This window comes from Rhinolophus sinicus, linkage group LG05, assembly GCF_036562045.2.
Source record: "Rhinolophus sinicus isolate RSC01 linkage group LG05, ASM3656204v1, whole genome shotgun sequence".
NCBI classification, from domain to species: Eukaryota; Metazoa; Chordata; class Mammalia; order Chiroptera; family Rhinolophidae; genus Rhinolophus; species Rhinolophus sinicus.
In genome coordinates, this window is record NC_133755.1 from 62,930,454 (window position 1) to 62,948,400 (window position 17,947).

General features: G+C 44.8%; 1 protein-coding gene across 6 annotated transcripts in view; it reads right to left on the reverse strand.

The window, feature by feature from the left end:
• The window catches only part of REEP1 (receptor accessory protein 1), a 124,651-nt gene that overhangs the window by 67,306 nt on the left and 39,398 nt on the right, over nucleotides 1-17,947 (reverse strand). For 3 of the 6 annotated variants that reach the window (XM_074332286.1, XM_074332289.1, XM_074332285.1), the window contains exon 1: nucleotides 9,177-9,292. The exons of the other annotated variants lie outside the window; for them this stretch is intronic. In XM_074332286.1, coding sequence (XP_074188387.1) covers nucleotides 9,177-9,292 — 116 coding nt within the window. Of the gene's footprint in view, nucleotides 1-9,176; nucleotides 9,293-17,947 lie in introns of those variants that run through there. 6 annotated transcript variants of the gene reach the window in all.

Below are 17,947 nucleotides of genomic sequence, written 5' to 3' on the forward strand. Positions count from 1 at the left end.
TTAGCTTATTTGCTCACTTGATCCACACCACAGCTCTCTGAGATAACTGGGGTTACTTTCCCAGTTAAAGGAGAAATAGGCTGAGAGTGTTCAGCGATCTGCCAAAGGCTTTTCCAGGATTGAACAAGGTTCAAACCCAGGCCTCCTGCCTCCAAGTCCACAACCACTCGCCAGCCCACACTGCCTCTCTTAGCACAGAGAAGGAGTTTTACTGCATATTTAGAGCTGTGTGTAATCTGTGCAGCAAAAATCCCATTTTAAATTGAATTACAGAAATACCCCCAAACCCAACTTTTGTGCTTTTGCACAAAATGGAACAAACGTTCTGCAAATTTTTCATTCGTGCTGTTAGACTTTAAACTCTGCAGTCCAACCCACTCAAATCCTGCTGAAGTATCACCCTGAATGTGTGTGTGTGTGTGTGTGTGTGTGTGTGTGTGTGTGTGTATTTATATTTATATCTACATTGTAGAGATTTCCATTCTTAAGAAATCCAGACGCTGAATTATGGCATCCGCCTGAGTTTGGATCCAGCTCCATCACTGGACTAGCTGTGGGACTGCAGGTGCGTTTCTTAACTACTCTGAACCAGTTTCCTTGAGTATACAGAGCAAAACCACCCACTTTCAACAGCTACTCTACAGGTTAAACAAGGAGAGTATAAGTAAAAATTTTAAATCCCAGAGATAACATAGATGAATGACAAATATTATTTCCCTTTCTTTCTACAGAAATAGTAACCTCAAATGCCATTCTTTTAATCACAAAATATTTTTCATTCAATGATTAAATATTTGTTAAGCACCTACTGTGTACCGTGGGTGCTCTGGTAAGGAACACAGCCAATAAAGAGATAATTACACAAATAACTCATTATTTACAACCACTGTCTTGAGTCCTGCTGAGTGTGTGTGTGTGTGTGTGTGTGTGTGTGTGTATTTAATTAGTTTCAGGTGTACAAAACAACATAATGATTAGACATTTACACCCCTCACAAAGTGATAACCCCAACAAGTCTACTACCCACCTGACATTGTGCATAGCTATTACATACCATTGACTATATTCCCTATGCTGTACTTTACATCCTGTGACCATATATATATATATATATATATATATATATATATATATATATATACACATACATATGTGTATGTATAAAATTATAGTTGACATTCAATATTATATTATTTTCAGGTGTACAGCGCAGTGGTTAGGCATTTATATAATCTATGGAGTGATCCCCCCAAGTCCAGTACCCATGTGACACCCTGCATTCTTTACATTATTGATAATATTTCCCACACTGTATTTCACATCCTGATGACTATTTTGTAACTACGAATTTGTACTTCCTAATCCCTTCACCTTTCTCACCCATCCCCAAACCCCCCTCCCATCTAGTAACCATCAGTTTGTTCTCTGTATCTATGAGTCTATTTCTGTTTAGTTTGGTCATTTATTCTGTTCTTTAGGTTCCACATATAAGTGAGATCATATGGTATTTATCTTTCTTTGTCCGACTTATTTCACTTAACATAATGTTCTCTAGGTCCATCCGTATTGTTGCAAATGGTAAGATTTCATTCTTCTTTATGGCTGCGTAATACTCCATTGTATAAATGTACCACAGTTTCTTAATCCAGTTGTCTACCGATGGGCATTTCGGTTGTTTCCAAGTCTTGGCTATTGTGTATAGTGTTGCAATAAACATATGGGTGAATAAATTTTTTCAAATTAGAGTTTTGGATTTCTCGGATAGATACCTAGGAGTGGAATTGCTGGGTCATAAGGTAGTTCCATTTTCAGATTTTGAGATACCTCCATACTGTTTTCCATAGTGGCTGCACCAATCTGCAATCTCATCAACAGTGCACGAGGGTTCCCTTTTCTCCACATCCTCGCCAGATTTGTTGTTTGTTGATTTATTGATGATAGCCATTTTGACTGGGGTGAGGTGGTATCTCATTGTGGGTTTTTTTTTTGCATTTCTCTAATCATTAGTGAGGTTGAACACTTTTTCAGATGTCTGTTTGCCATCTGGATGTCCTCTTTAGAAAAATGTCCTCTGCCCATTTATTTATTTATTTATTTATTTATTTATTTATTTTTTTTTTTTTAATTAGTTTCAGGTGCACAAGACAAAGCAAAACTTAGACGTTTATCATTTATATCCCTCACACTGTGTGAACCGCCTCCCCCCATCCCCTATCCCTCTGTACCTTCCCAAAACCTCTCACCTCCCCCTTATCCCCACCCCCCCGCCCCTCTAGCAACCCTCTGTTTTTCCTCCATGTTTGGGTTGTTTATTTGGAGTTGAGTTTTTTATAAATTTGGGATATTAATCCCTTATCGGATATATCATTGGTAAATATCTTCTCCCATTCAGGAGGATCCCTTTTTGTTTTATTAATAGTTTTCTTTGCTGTGAAAAAAATTTTTAGTGTGATATAATCCCACATGTTTATTTTTTCTCTTACTTCCCTTGCCCGAGGGGATATATTAGTAAAAATCTTACTCCGGGTAATGTCTGTAAAGTTTCTTCCTATATTTTCTTCTAGGAGTTTTACAGTTTCAGATCTTACATTTAAGTCTTTAATCCATTTTGAATTTATTCTTGTATATGGAGTAAGGAGGTGGTCCAGCTTCATTTTTTTGCATGTGTCTGTCCAGGTTTCCCAGCACCATTTATTGAATAGACTGTCTTTACCTCACCATAAATTCTTGCTTCCATTGTCGTAGATAAAATGACCATATGAGGCATGGATTTATTTCTGGGCTCTCTATTCTGTTCCATTGATCTATGTGTCTGTTTTTATGCCAGTACCATGCTGTTTTGATTACTGTAGCCTTGTAGTACAATTTAATGTCAGGTATCATTATACCTCCCACTTTGTTCTTATTTCTCAAGATTGCCGAGGCTATGGGTCCATATAAATTTTACGGTTCCATATAAATTTTAGGACTATATGTTCTATTTCTGTGAAAAATGTCCTTGGTAGTTTGATAGGAATTGTGTTGAATCTGTATATTGCCTTAGGCAATATGGACATTTTAACGATATTAATTCTTCCTATCCATGAGCATGGTATGTGTTTCCATCTATTTGTATCTTCTTTAATTTCTCTCTTCAGTGTCTTATAATTCTCTGAGTACAGATCTTTTACTGCTGAGTGTGTTTTCAAGGAGATTCCTTTACAATGACTGTTCTGTGGCTATCCATCTCCCAGTCCATGCTCCCTCCCAGGGTGTGAGAGCCAGAGACCCCAACCTCAGCCAGAGGGTCCCCTGGTAAAGGGTTATGGTTTTCTCCTCCTGGTGAACTTCCTCTAAATCCCCCTACAAGGAATATATTTGGTTTAAGAGGGGGTGGGGCAATAAATGTGATAGGCTCTTTGAGCTGGACTTGTGGAGGGTGGGTGGGTGGCACCTGTAAGGTATCTGTGAGGTACCTGTCTGTTCAGGGCACTTGTCTGTTCAGCTCGTGCTCCTCCTGCCTCCCACATGGCAGGTGCTGGTGTAGTTCTGCCCAGACAGCTTGGAGGTCTGTAAAATGTACATGTGCCTGTCTGGGGTAGGGTATCTTAAGGCTCTAGGGACGGTGAGGGGAACAAGACAAAATATTATTGATGCCCACCAGGTATCATACCAGGCATTAATCCCCACAGCAGTCAGGTGAAATCATGACTTATTCTCTTTTCGCATAGGAGGAACCTGGGATTTAACGAGGCTACATTCACTCATTCAACAGATATTTATTCAGTACCTACTATGTGCCAAAATATGAGTCCAACATAAGATCACAGAGCTACATAAGTGGGTGAGCTGGATTCAAACAGTTTGCCTGGCTTTAAACCCCTTGCTTTTTCCAATCCAATGTGGTATCTCAAGAGGGTCAGAGATTCTAATCTTAGGGTGATTGCAAAGTAGTTGGGGTACCAGGTGTATCAGAACAAGACAGGGAGTAGGACAAAGCTGTGTGTACTAAGTATGAAGGTAAGAAGAGCCTGTGTCGATGGGCCCACATGCCTCCTCCATTACACTGGGAGCTCTCTGAGGGCAGAGACTGGGCCTTCCCCATCTCAGTATCTCCAGTGCTAGGCACCTGGTTCTAGAAAACAGAGGTAGGGGAGCCAACCATGGAGAGAAACCAGCATGGATGAAAGTGCAGAGGTTTTCCAAGATTTCCAATGTCCATACAAGCATCAGGAATTTGGTGGTCATACACTGTATGTTCACCACTCCAAATACACGTGTCATGGTGTGCTCTCCTCAGCCACACCAAGCCATTCTAGGCAACTAGAAAAGCTGTGACCTAATGGAATGTGAAAATTCTAGATCGGGGTGTCCAAACTTTTTTCAACGTTTTTTACCAAGGGCCATATGCGGTAAAATACACAAACAGCTGAGCCACTCACTCGAGGTGAAGTACGTATTGCCTCACCTGGTTTATTTAAGTAAACTAAATATATTTTTGGAATTTGCTGCGGGCCAATTAAAAATGGATTGCAGGCCGCAGTTGGCCCGTGGGCCGCAGTTTGGATACCCCTGTTCTAGATGATGGTAAGCTGGTGTAACAAGCATTTATCAAGCTGGTGTAACAAGCATTTATCATTCTTTTGGCTCCCTGCATAGCAATGACCCACCCAATAGTCTGTGTAGGAAGTTTTCGCCTAATGTACCTGAAGCTGAAAATGGTTGATGCTCACTTTTCCAGCTTCCCCTGCAGCAGGAATGTGGGCCTGTGGCAGACATACCTGCCCAGGTATGAACTCAGGTCCTTCCAACCCTCAAACTCAGGTATACTGAGGCTGCATCCCTCGTGCTTACAGTCCTATGATACTACATGAACAAATACTGCCAAACGAGGCTGGTCTCATATGTTACTGATTTCTAATGATTAAAATCAGCCAAGTTAACAGAGTAGAATGCAGCTGAGATTTAAGAATGGTTCTGTCTTGAAGAGATATTTGCACACCCATGTACATAGCAGCACTATTCACAATAGCCAAGAGATGGAAACAACTCAAGTGTCCATTGATGGATGAATGTATACACAAAATGTGATACACACAAACACACACACACACATGTTAATTTAAAAAGGGAATCCTAACACATGCTACAACATGGATAAACCTTCAGGACATTATGTTAAGTGAAATAGGCCAGTCACGAAAAAGACAAATATTATATAATTCCACTTATATGAGTGTACTACCCTAGATAAGTCTTTTACCCTGGGATAAGTCAAATTCATAGAAATAGGAAATGGGATGGTGCTTGCCAGGGGCTGGGGGAAGAAGGAATTAGGGTGGTGTTGTTTAATGGGTATAGAATTTCAATTTTTAATTTTGCAAGATGAAAAGTTCTAGAGATTGGTTGCATGATATGTGAATATACTTAACACTACTGAACTGTACACTTAAAAGTGGTTAAGACAGTATATCTTGTGATTTTTAAATCACAATTAAATGATATTTATGAACCAAAAACAACTTTACATGAATATTTGTTCAAAATGATTCATATTTTAAAATTTTATAATTTTCTTAGAATTTACTTAGTATAGGCCATGAGCTCATTTCATCCATAAAAGGTTCATTTTAACAAATTTAGAGGAAAACAGAACATATAATCTTTTAAGTTACATCTGTTGTGTTTCATATAATGCTACTGATTTAATTTACTGAAATTTTCATACAAAATTTAATTCACCAATTTTAGAAGGCACTGTAAACTCATCTCAATTCATTATAGAGGGTATAATGATATAGAAAATGAGTGAAAATTAATAAGCAATACAAACATGTATTTTCACATGGTCTTGTTGTAGAGGAAAAAATACTGTATGTTGTTCTATGCAGAGGTTACACTACTAAATATGTTCTAGCTGTTGATATTTTATAAATTTATTCTTTGATACTTTGACTTATTCCAGACAGAATCTGAGGTGGCTTGGTTTTAAGTAATCGTGTGGCTCATAAGAAATTACTACAATTCCAGACAGAATTGTCAGCAGAAAGGCCCAGGGCAGCGAACACCAAGACTGTGGTCTTCTCCCGGGAAGCGCAGGGAGGAGCCAGAGGAAAGCAAACTGTGAACAGACCCGACTCACCTGCTCACGGGAGAACAAACAATTGTCTGAAACAGAGATGTTTAGCTCGTGCCCAGAATGCCTCCCTGATTAGACCACAAAAACTAAAAGAAAAGAAAGCAAGGTGGAAACTAGCCAGGTTCCTTCAGTGAGGGAAATTTAAATTTTGGGAGGAGACGCTCCAGCACGTGTCTTAATTACAAGGGAGTTCCGTTAGTTACGAGGTACTGCTAGGGCACAAACACAGCTGATGGATGCTACAGAAAGGCTTTGGCTGGGAGTTCTCTAGTGCTTGCTCCAGAGCTGGCATCCCTGGGAAGCACGGAGCAATGCGCGCACCCCGCAGGGAGCGCCTGCCCTGTACATGACGTAAGGAAGCTTCCCAGGGAGGCCACCCGTGGTGCAGACCACTCAGCTGTGCTGGCTGCACAACTCCAGGGGCCTTGGCTACCAAGTGCAAACAGGCCCTGAATAAAGAAGGTGAGCCCCAGTCTGCGTAATAACGGTTTACTTTGGATGCTTGGAAAGGTAACCCTTGGTGTTGCTCTAAAAGGTACGGAAGAATACTGCTTGACAGTCAAGCAGTTGTCATACCGTGTTTCCCAAAAAATAAGGCCTAACCGGAAAATAAGCCCTAGCATGATTTTTCAGGATGACATCCCCTGAACATAAGCCCTGATGCGTCTTTTGGGGCAAAAATTAATATAAGACCTGGTCTTATTTTCGGGGAAACATGGTATAACAGTTTATTTTGTTTAGAAAATAAAGATAACCCTCTCAACCACCACAGAATGAGAAGTACTCTTTCACAACTATGCCATCCGCTTTTGCAGATCTGAAGAAAATGGATAAAACTAGGTCACTATGCAAGAAGGAGAGAAAATTCCAAGACAGACTAACAGAAAGAACTGGCTTGGAGGACGGGGATATAAGACATTTCATTTGCTTCAGAACGAAAACAATATGCATTCTTTCCACTTGTGAGCCCCACAAGGCCATGATCACAGGGTGCGCCTAAGGAAGGGAATGTCCTAGTGAGGGGTGTCCTGTTATTCAGGGAACCAACACCAAGAAGGAAAGCTTCATGGTTTGAAAAAAGAAATTAGCATCACATTAGAACGGGGGCCAAGTACTGAATGCTCGCTGTGTGCTGGGCACGGCTTTAGGCACTTTACATGCATTTGCATGTACAAAAACTCTATGACGTAGGTATGATTATAATCTCCATTTCATAGACTAGAAATAAGGATCAGAGAACTTAAGTAATTGGCTTAAGGTCACACAGCAAGTCCATGGCAACGCTGGACAAGAATGAGAGACTTTAAAGCCTGGGCGCTGAATCAGTGATGTCTCCACTTTTTTGATCAAACAAAATCAGTTACATATTTTGATCACCCATAATTTGTATTACCACCAATCCTCGGCTTTGCTGAGGATATCTTTTTAAGTCACTATGAGGACTGGTTTGTTTAAAGTGAGATCATCTAATATACAAGCCCACTCACCAAGGCTCACACAAAAGGTTCCTACAGCTTGGGTTCTGCTGAAAGCAAATGAAAGGGAGGGGCTGTGTCAATACCACCGTGTCGTGGGCTGTGCCTTCTCCCTCGGGATCTCTGATGGGGAGTGTGTGCCATGTGCCCATGTGACACGCAGACCCAGGGCCTACTCCAGGCTGGGCGCTGTGCTACAAACCAGCCAATCCATCCCTTCCACACTCACAACACCCAGTGGCTTTCCCTGCCCACAGAGCTGCTTAGCTCCTGTGAATGGGCTAGTGGCCTGGATGTAGAGCTGCACACAGAAGGAGGGAAATTCTCGGGCGCCTTGGAGCTCGGGGACCTCAGCTACACCACTCACATATAAGGGGCCTTGGACAAGCACCCAGGAGCCTCAATGTTTCATCTCCTCTGCACAACGGGGCGCCCCCCCCCCCCCGTGCTGGGGGGAGGGTCAAATGGGATGATATACAATACAATACTTGGGAAACAAACGCTGCACAGATCTATGAAGTTATTTTCCCTACAGCGGAGGCTCTGAGCAGAGAGAGGCCCATGGATTGCGGCGTCCCACCACCAGGAGGGGTGACACAGGAGCCAATGTGGAAGTTATCTGACCAGTCCCGGGCTGGGGCTGAGTCTAGCATTTGTATTTATAAGACCCAGGGGTGCCCCGTGACTGGGAGACCCAGGGCAGCTTCTCCATGGGGGTTCGGGTGGGGAAGAGAACACTAACATTTCCAATGCGGACGTCTTGTGTGGAGAGGGGCTCCACTATCTCAGTAGAATCATAAAAGTATCCTACCCCCTGATTCGCTCTTTGGTTCTGGGTGTGTGACATCAGGGAAATACCTTTTTCCAGAAGGTCTGGTGGTGGTGGGGGGGGTGTGTCTCAGAAGACACCTGAAATCAAGCCTGGTCCCTCCCAAAATAAAGAGAGAAAATGACTGACAAGTTCACACCATTCCCTTGGCCTATGTGCATTTGACCCAAGAAGGCTTTAATATAAATGGTATAGTTTGGTCAAAACTTCAGCACCCATATGATCTTACCTCCCACCTCCACCCCGACTGGTCTGTGGAGAAATGACTGGGCTGAGGCATCCCTGGAGACACACACACACACACACAGACACACACACGAATAACTAAAGTAACCGGCAGTCTCCCACATTTTAGTGTAGCTAGTGCTATAGCTCCTTTGCCATGGCAGCAGGTAGCGAAGGCAAATTGTTTGGTTAAGTTGCTTATTTTGGGGAGTGGTGGAACTGAAGAAACAGGAGGAGTCTGGAGCACAGGGTGCTGGGTAAAGGTGCCCAGCCTGGAAGAAGATACATTATCAGTCAGGGCCCAGGATGGTATCTCTGGGTCCCTGTGCAGGAAGGGAGGACATGGCACAGGGGAAGGGCTCCCAACGAGGGGTCAGGAACCCTGGTTCTAGGCTCAACTCTGATCCCAACTGGTGAAGAGATCGTGGGCCATCACCACCCCCACCCCCACCCTGGGCTTGATAGTCTCCTTTGTTTTTGGTTTTTGTTTTTGTCCCCTTTTGCCTTCAGGAAATACCAACCTACTGACCTGGTACAGTAGGTGTGCAGCACTGGTCTACTGCTGCTGACCAGCAGTGCGCAGATGGGGAGCACACCCCGCTGAGTTCCATGGCAGCCCCTCCCCCAGCTCCAGCGATCTTTCATCCCATGACTCCAGTCTTGCCCTGGTCTGGCCCTGGCCTCTGCTCAGCTGTTTGCACTGTGTGGAACGGTCCCCCCACCCGACCCCACCCCCACACTGTGCATCCTGAGATAGCGTGAGGATGTTAGCAAACACCCAAATGGTGGTGATAAGCAAAGCAAGCAAAACTGTTGCAAGGCCACCAGGGCAGACGTGGAGTCGCCCTTGGCTGTGTTACATTCCTGGAAATTGCAGAAGAAGAATGGTCAAAGGGGGATCATTTTTTTTGCTGTATCCCTTTGTCACCAGCATATGGGAGTCATGCGTCAGCAAGGCAGAGTCCTGACACAGCATTCCTTTTGATGGGTGGAAAACAAACAATGGATGGAGTGGAAAACAGGAAAATACGGGTATGTTTTAATCTCTGTGAATATGTAGACAAGCAAGCAATGAAGCAAAACCAGAGTGACAAGAACTGACACCATTCTTGATGAAGCAATTCCACTGCTCAAAAGACTTCCGTGGCTCCCTACTGCCCAAAGAACCACATCCAAACTGCCTGCTTTGCTTTGAGGGCCTCCACCATCCCGCCACAGCCCACACCACCAGCTTCATGTGCCCTCCCCCAATCCCTGTGCACCCCTCATGTGTTTCTGACAATGCTCTGCCATCATTCTCCCGTCTAGAATGCTCATTCCTCATCTCTTCTGCCAAAATCCTGTGAAGCTTCTAATGCGCTGGATTAGAAGCCTTGGCACTACTGTCATTTGGGTAATTCTTTGTTTGGAGGCGGGGGCGGGGCGGGGGGTCATCCTGAGCACGTTGGGATGCTCAGCCGCAGCCCTGGGCTCTACCCACCAGATGCCAGTAGCAGCCCCTCCATCCCAGGTGTGGCAACCAAAAAAAAACCGTCTCCAGACACTGCCAAATGAACCCCAGGGGCAAAATCACCCCTGGCTGAGAACCAGTGCTCGGGACCCAGAGCCAGTGTCACTCTCTTCATGAAATCCTCCCCTGAGCTTCTTAGAAGGAGGGTTATAGCATATATGTATGTCTTCCACTCACTTTGCAATATTCTAGCAGCACTGAACATAGCCTCCTTTCAGCTTGACTTATGTGTGGATATATCACTCCCTCTCTGTTAGGTCGTAAGTTCCTTGAGGGCAAGGACCACATTTTGTTCATCTTATGCAGGTCACAATGCCATCCAAAGTGCACGCCCATGAAACTCAACAATTGGGTTTAACTTGCTTCCGTTAACATAATGTGTTTATGTTAGTTGTGTATGCTTATTGTGGAAAAAAATTTTATATACAGTAGTCCCCCCTTACCTGCAGGAGATACATTCCAAGACCACAGTGATGCCTAAAACTGCCGATTGGACCAAACCCTATATATACTATGTTTTTTCCTATACATACCGTGCTTTCCCGAAAATAAGACCTAGCTGGCAATCGGCTCTAATGCGTCTTTTGGAGCAAAAATTAATATAAGACCCGGTCTTATTTTATTATAATATAAGACCGGATATAATATAATATAATATAATACTGGGTCTTATTTTCGGGGAAACACGGTACCTTTTTATCTGAAGGAAATACTTTATAGCTTCTCTTTGGCATGTCTGAATTGTCAGCATCACTACTCTTCACTTTGGGGCCATTATTACTTGAACACAAACACTGCAAAACTGTGACATTAGCATAGATGGCGTGGATGCACTGGACACAGAAATAATTCATAGCCTGGGTGGGACTAAGTGGGACAGCACAGGATTTCATCACACTACTCAGAACAGCGTGCAATTTAAAACTTATGAATTGCTCATTTCTGGAATTTCCCATTTAAATTTTTCAGGCTGTAGTTGACTACAGGTAACTGAAACCCCAGAAAGTGAAACTAGGACTCAGAGGGGACTACTGTGCAGACAGGAATAAAACAAAAACCAAATCACCCACAATCCAACCACCCAGCAATAACAGTAGTTAAAATACTGATATACTGGCTATGCCCCACTAATACTGGTGTGCCAATAAAACACTTGGATGTGTCCCTCCAATAGAGTCTAGGGGAAGTATCTGCAGCAGAGACAGTAGCTTGGAGTCAGGCCACAAGGGACCCTGAAGACCATCTGGTCCCCCCGCACCCACCAGCCAAGCACCCCGTTTAGGATGCTATGCTGACTGAACCCCTGCTGCACAGGAACTCACTATCCCCCAAAGCAGTCTGGTCTACCCTGGACCACCCTAAGGAGCTCTTTCTTTTACTGACCTGAAACCTGTTACCTGGGAGCTGTCATTCCTCGGCCCATTTCAAACTCTATGTCTTTAGCCAGATTGGTCTGCTCACTGCTTCCCCTCTGAGAATTTCCTCACTTCTACTGCTGGGGTCGGTCCCAGCAGCCAGGTTCATACTACATGACCTTCCTCGACTCTGAACAGTCAGGTTCTGTCTCCCAGAAGTTGGCACTGGGGCTGAGAAACCTGAGTTAGTAGTTTCCTTGGGCTAAAGAGATATAAATTCAGGAGTGCAGACTGCCACTGTGGGTGCTCATGACTGACCCTACATACAAGAGAAGTGGAGAGAGAGAGAGAGAGAGAGAGTCAGAGAGAGCAATGGGAGCACACGCAAGCAGGGAGAGGGAGATGGAGAGGGAGAAGAAGAGGGAGAGGGAGGGGAAGGGGGAGGCAGGGGAGGGAGGGAGAGGGAGAGGGAGGGGGGGAGAGGGAGAGGAGAGGGAGGAGAGGGAGAGGAGAGGGAGAGGAGAGGGAGAGGGAGAGGGAGGGAGGAGAGGGAGAGGGAGAGGGAGAGGGAGAGGGAGAGGGAGAGGGAGAGGGAGAGGGAGAGGGAGAGGGAGAGGGAGAGGGAGAGGGAGAGGGAGAGGGAGAGGGACTGGGCGAGGGCGAGGGAGCGCTGAGGCTAGGGGAGCAGAGAAGCAAGACCATGGTCTGGGGGGAAGGAGAGGAAGTAAGAACAGCAGGCTCCCCAACAGCTTCCCAGCCACGGGTCTAGCTGCAGCTCCCGCCTCTCTGCAATGAAGCGCTCCCCTTTGGCTCATGCTAAGTCCAGCTGGTTTTACCTATCCTGGTTCATGTAACAAAAACAAAAAAGGGAAGAAACCTTTGACTGAGACACAGCCCTTCAGACCTCTGACAACTGATGCCCGAAAGCTCAGGTCCCCTTAGCCTTCTCCTTTCCACCTGAACTCATGCCCCCTGGGGCCGGCTGAGGCCTCTCTAATGGTAGCTTACACATCTGTGTGCACACAGCCCTTCCTGCCTCCGTACCACCACCAAGCCCAACTTATGATGGTACCAAAAGGTTAGGATCTAATTTGTGAGCTGAGCAGTATACAGGAGTGAATAAGGCGGCCACCAAAAGTGTATGTTTGTGTAAGAATTCACAGCAGCCCAAGTAAACACAAGTACCCACAGTGAGAGTTGAAGGCCAGAGAAATGGGAGCTGTGCAGCTTTTCCATCTGCATTCCCTTTGAAGCTGCTCTGAGTGCCTCTCAGAGCAGAGCCTGGCCCAGCAGGAACCACCACAGGCTTTCCCCAGGCCGCAGCCCTACCTTCCCCAGGAGCACACAATGGCAGCTGGCTCACAGCGTCCCCGCTCCCAGCTCCTGCCAGAGCCAGGGGTAACACAGAGCCCTGAACACTGAGAAGGGGCTCTGGGGCAGACATAGATTCTCGTTGCATTTCTACCACTGATTGACCTGACGACTTTCAGTTATTTAACTTGTCTAAGTTTTGGTTTCCTTATCTACAAAAATAAGAAATAACAACAGTTCCTATCTTAAGGATTAAATAAAACAAGGGTGTTCTAACGAGACCAGATTATTAAAACAAAAGAGTTTTAATACTCACCAGGTATTAGCTTCCCATCTCCCATCTTGTTCATATTAAATATCTTAATTAATTTTTCAATTTACTAAGTGACAATATAATGTCAATTTTAAAACATAATTTATGAGATCATCCATTATATTCACTCAGTAGGAAAATAAGAAATTGATTTGGGATCATTTCATTTTATTTTCCTGGTGTCCCCTAACTGGCACCAATTCCAGAAGTATGTCAGCAAAAATAAGCAATACCAACAGAGTATACTTAACACTAACATATGTACACGTCCAAGACGCAGCAAGTTCAGTTTCCAGGCAGGTCCAATTCCCTATCAAGCAAATGTCTGACCTCCTGGAACCCACTTTTGCTCCTGGGCTTAACTGGACAGGTAAATGCAAGTAAATGCACAGTAGTGACTTCCCCTCACACCATGACAGCAACAAATGCTTCATCCACACTCTGTTTTCCTTGAACTCTTGTTAGGCTTTGAAAAGCCAGCCGCTCTTCCCCAGCGTGAATTCCTCGTCCATGAATGTGTGGCTAATGGAGGGCAGCTTTTATCCGTCCCTGCTGCAGATCACTGTGTGGTCGCTTGGGGAGGCTCCCCAAGTCCCCAGAGTCCTGCCTGGAAAAGGGTGGCAGTGCTGATAGCACTGGCCCTTGTCACTGAAGGCCGAGCCACCAGCCCCAGTAGCAACAGGCTTTTCTCCACACCCTGGCTCCTAACACAGGAAAAGCTGTCGTTCCCTCCAAAACGAAGCCAAAGCCAATTAGCAGGACATCAGTGCTTTGTTTTTCGCCTCCATCGTCTTTAAGAATTTACAAACCTAACTGCCAAAAACCTGAAAATGGGAGCAGAGACTGGTACAATCGTTCTGGGAGGCAAGTTGCCACTATTTCCCAAATCTTAACAGCATTACTGCCTTCTTACCTAGTTAATTGTACTCCTGGGAATCCACCCAGAAGAAATCATCAGAGGCAAACAATGATAAAGACACAAATGGCTTTTTTATTATGTAAAAAAAATTAAGTAAATATCCAACAATAAAAAAATTGACTACACGGTTACTCAAATCCTGTTTAGAAATCTTTTGGACACAGGAAAATAGTGATATATTAATATTAATGGAAAAGCAAGATACAGAGTAACTTCAACCATATAACATTTCTGTGTTCAGAAAGTCTTAGGATCCCTCCAGAATGCATCTCTGGGTGATGGAATTATAAATGTTTTTTATTTTCTTCTTTATCCTTTCCTGTTCTCCCCTATCCTATTGCCCACAGTAGCATTCAATCCTTTATCCATCACTATCATGATATAAAGGTGAGTGGGACAGTTCCAGACATCACCAAGTTCAAATTTAGCTGGTGGCACCCAGGCAGCCCATCAGACCCACAATTACTCTCTGTGAGCCAAGGCTAGGCTTCTACATCAGCAAGGTCTCCAGGCACAGGCTGCTCCTGAAGGTCTTGAAAGCAGGGGAGGGAGGTAGGGCCGGGAGGCATTCCAGGAAGGGAGAACAACACGAGCAAACCTGTTATCATTCCCCAGAGTACATTCTGCCAGCATCCATCCAAAGGCTGAAGGCAGGAGGGAAAACTAGAGAGAATAGTGGCAAGGCTGGTGACCGAAAATATGAAGTAGGAATAACTCTACCTCCTAGCACAGAGCTTGGCACATAGCGCGTATATGCTAGATATGAATGAATGAATCAAGCAATGAATGAATGGCTCAGGGTGGAGAGGAGGTTAGACTAAGCAGTTTACAACCAAGACTGTGAAGGAAACTAATGAGGTGAAGATCTCCCTCTAAGGAAGGTGGGTAAAGATACATTCACACATATGCCCTGTGGTCTCCCAGGAGGAACAATTCCTGTAAAACCATTAGCAGTCCACCCTAGATTTCATGGCAAAGAAAGATGAATGTATGTGAATTCACCACAGCACTACCTAGATGGAAGACGAGTCTTGTCTGGCTGAGAGGAAAGAACACAGAAGCCCCTGCAACACTCTTCTCTCCCCTCCAAGCTAAGAGCCAGTCCTTCAGGCCTGGATGCCCAACCTCTGTTGTTTCCTTTGTAATCACAGACTTGTAATCTCAGGGCAGGGAGAACAACTTTAACGGCGATCTACCCACCCCCCAAAATAAAAAAGACTTGTGTCAATCCCCTGCGTATCAAGCTCCACCTCAACAACAGTTTCTAATAATTAGCACACAGACCCACAATGGGGCCCTTCCATCGTCCCTCCGGAAGCAGCCATGTCATTGCTGGAGTCCTCTGTCAAGAAATTCATTATGAAAGAAAACAAACACCATTTTTTCCTCCCAGAGCACACTACCAAAGATAAAAACAGTACACTCTGGCACAGTTTGGCTCGGCCATGCTGCCGGTCCCCTCTCTTACAAGGGATGCCCCCCACCCCCAGGGCATGTACCAAGAGCCCCGCCTCCTGCCAGAGCTGATGTGCCCAACGCTGAGCCCACGCTGGGCCTCTCAGGCTCACCCCCACCAGCACCCCAGAAACAGGTTACTTAAAATGCAGACTGTAAGCTGGCAGCGACGGTGGTCACATCGGGCCAAGTGCTCACTGAAGCAGAAATGATTGCCTACAGAGACAGAATGAAGACTGGAACACAGAGACATAGAGACAACATTTTGTGCTAAGAGAGACAGACAGACAGACATGCTGCATGAGGGCACGGCGGATTTTTTATTTTTTTTTTTAACTCATCATTGTTACTTAAAACAGGGACATAGTAAGAAGTTGAACACGTACTGGTTCAAGGCATTGAGAGAGAACGAGCGAGAAGCTGTCTGGGTTCTTAGCAGCTCCTGGTCTCGATCCTTCACGAGATCCTTGGGGACTCTCTATCCTCACATTCCAGGAGCTGCCCAGTGTCTTTCTCATAAACGTCTCTTGCTTAAGCCCATCTGAAGCACATTTCTGTTCCTTGCAACCAAAGGAGTCTCACGGAGACACCCCAAGCCTTCCTGGGCCCTCTGCCCACTTCCTCCCTCAGAGCGCTCCTTACACTCTATTTGCACCTGTCAGGTGAGCCCCAGTGTCCACATCAGCCCGGGGCACTCCTCCCTGAACCCCAGGCCCCCCCATTTCCTTTTGTATCATATACCCTCACTCCACACCTATGGACCTATTTCAGTAGCTCTTAAACCTGAGGGTGCATCAGAACGCCCCGGTGGGCTCCTTGCAGCCAAGCCTGCTGGGCCCACCCCCGGAGTGTCTGATGCAGTAGGTCCGAGGCAGGGCCTGAAAGTCTGCATTTCTAACAAGTGCCCAGGTGGCACTGCTGCTTCCGGCCCAGGAACCACCCTTTAAAGACCACTAACCTAGTCATGTGCAGTACCACCATCTGCCACTCGTTCAGATTTATCTCCGCTTTCTCCCCTGTGGCACCCACATCTACAGTCTCCGAGCTTTGGACTTTTCCTCTATAGTGACTTTTTTATTCAGCTCTTTCTTACTCCTCTCATAACACTGGCCTCTGTCATTTCATGTCTGGAGGGCTGTGAGAACCTGCTAACCAGTTTTCCTTTCCTTTGTTCCAAAGGAAAGTGGTCCCCTCTGCACATCACAGCTAGATTCACCTGACTGGGGCACAGTTCTCAGTCCATTTCCTGCTCATAACCTCTGGCTATTATGAATAAAGCTGCTGTGAACATTTGAGTAAAGTCTTTGTGTGGACTTAAGTTTTCATTTCTCTCGGTTAACAACTTATGAGTGGAAGTGCTGTGACAGATAGTAACTATTCGTTTAACATAAATAAGAAACCGCCAGACTGCTTTCTAAAGTGGCTGTACCATTTTGTATTCCCTGCCTGTTCATAACCTCTTGATGAAACCATGTAGAGGATTAACAGTTTTCCAGAGTCCTGGGCTTGGCTTTCCAGGATCCTGCCTGGCCCACACCTGCCGATCCCACCAAACCCAACATACCACGTGAGCACTAACTCGGTCTTCACTATGTTCTCCCTAAATCAAGTCCTACTTCTTCTGTGAGACTTTTCCCATTCCCACCCTCCTCCAAAAACCTAAAACACAAACGTTTCTCTTCCCAGAAACAGAATACACAAAAACAGTTGGGTAAAGACAATCTAATTCCCCATTATCCCACCTTTTGCTTGAAAAAGTGTGATCATAACAAATATTCCCAGTTTGCCTAAATGGTTACTTAGTCTTTATGTATCCATCTAAAACAAAACAAAAAAGACAACTGAAGGATTTTTATGTAAAACTATCTATTTACTGTATCACATTGGCAACATTTTTCCATACACTGGGGACACATAGTGTAACTTTATCAACTGAAAGAACAAAATGCATGTCCCTCCCCCTTGGTAAGGGTCATCTGATCTACAAACTGGTTGCTGGAAGTTCTCCTAACAGGTCTCAAAGAACACTAACAGAAACAGCTGTTTATTCTTACATGTATAACTTATTCAGAGCCCAGGGCAGACAGATGTACAGTGACATTCTGACAGGGCCTCTCTCAGTGCTGGCTAGCAGCGGGTAAATGGGCAGCACTGTGGGAAAAGTGATATGATGACATGTATCAAATATCATCTATCTTATTGAATCCAGCATAAGGAAAACATCTGTAAAACAAAGACTGCCCTATTATCTATAGTCACACACAAAAAATCAGAAACAAAGGAAATGTCTCATAAATACAAGCATGGCTCTCACACTTCATGTAATCGTTTATTGTCCATTCATGCCAGAAAGGATTCACTATACACTTGTTAACTCTGCTCAACTTACTAGAATGGATACAGCCATGAAAAGTGATACAAAATGTTTGAAACAGCA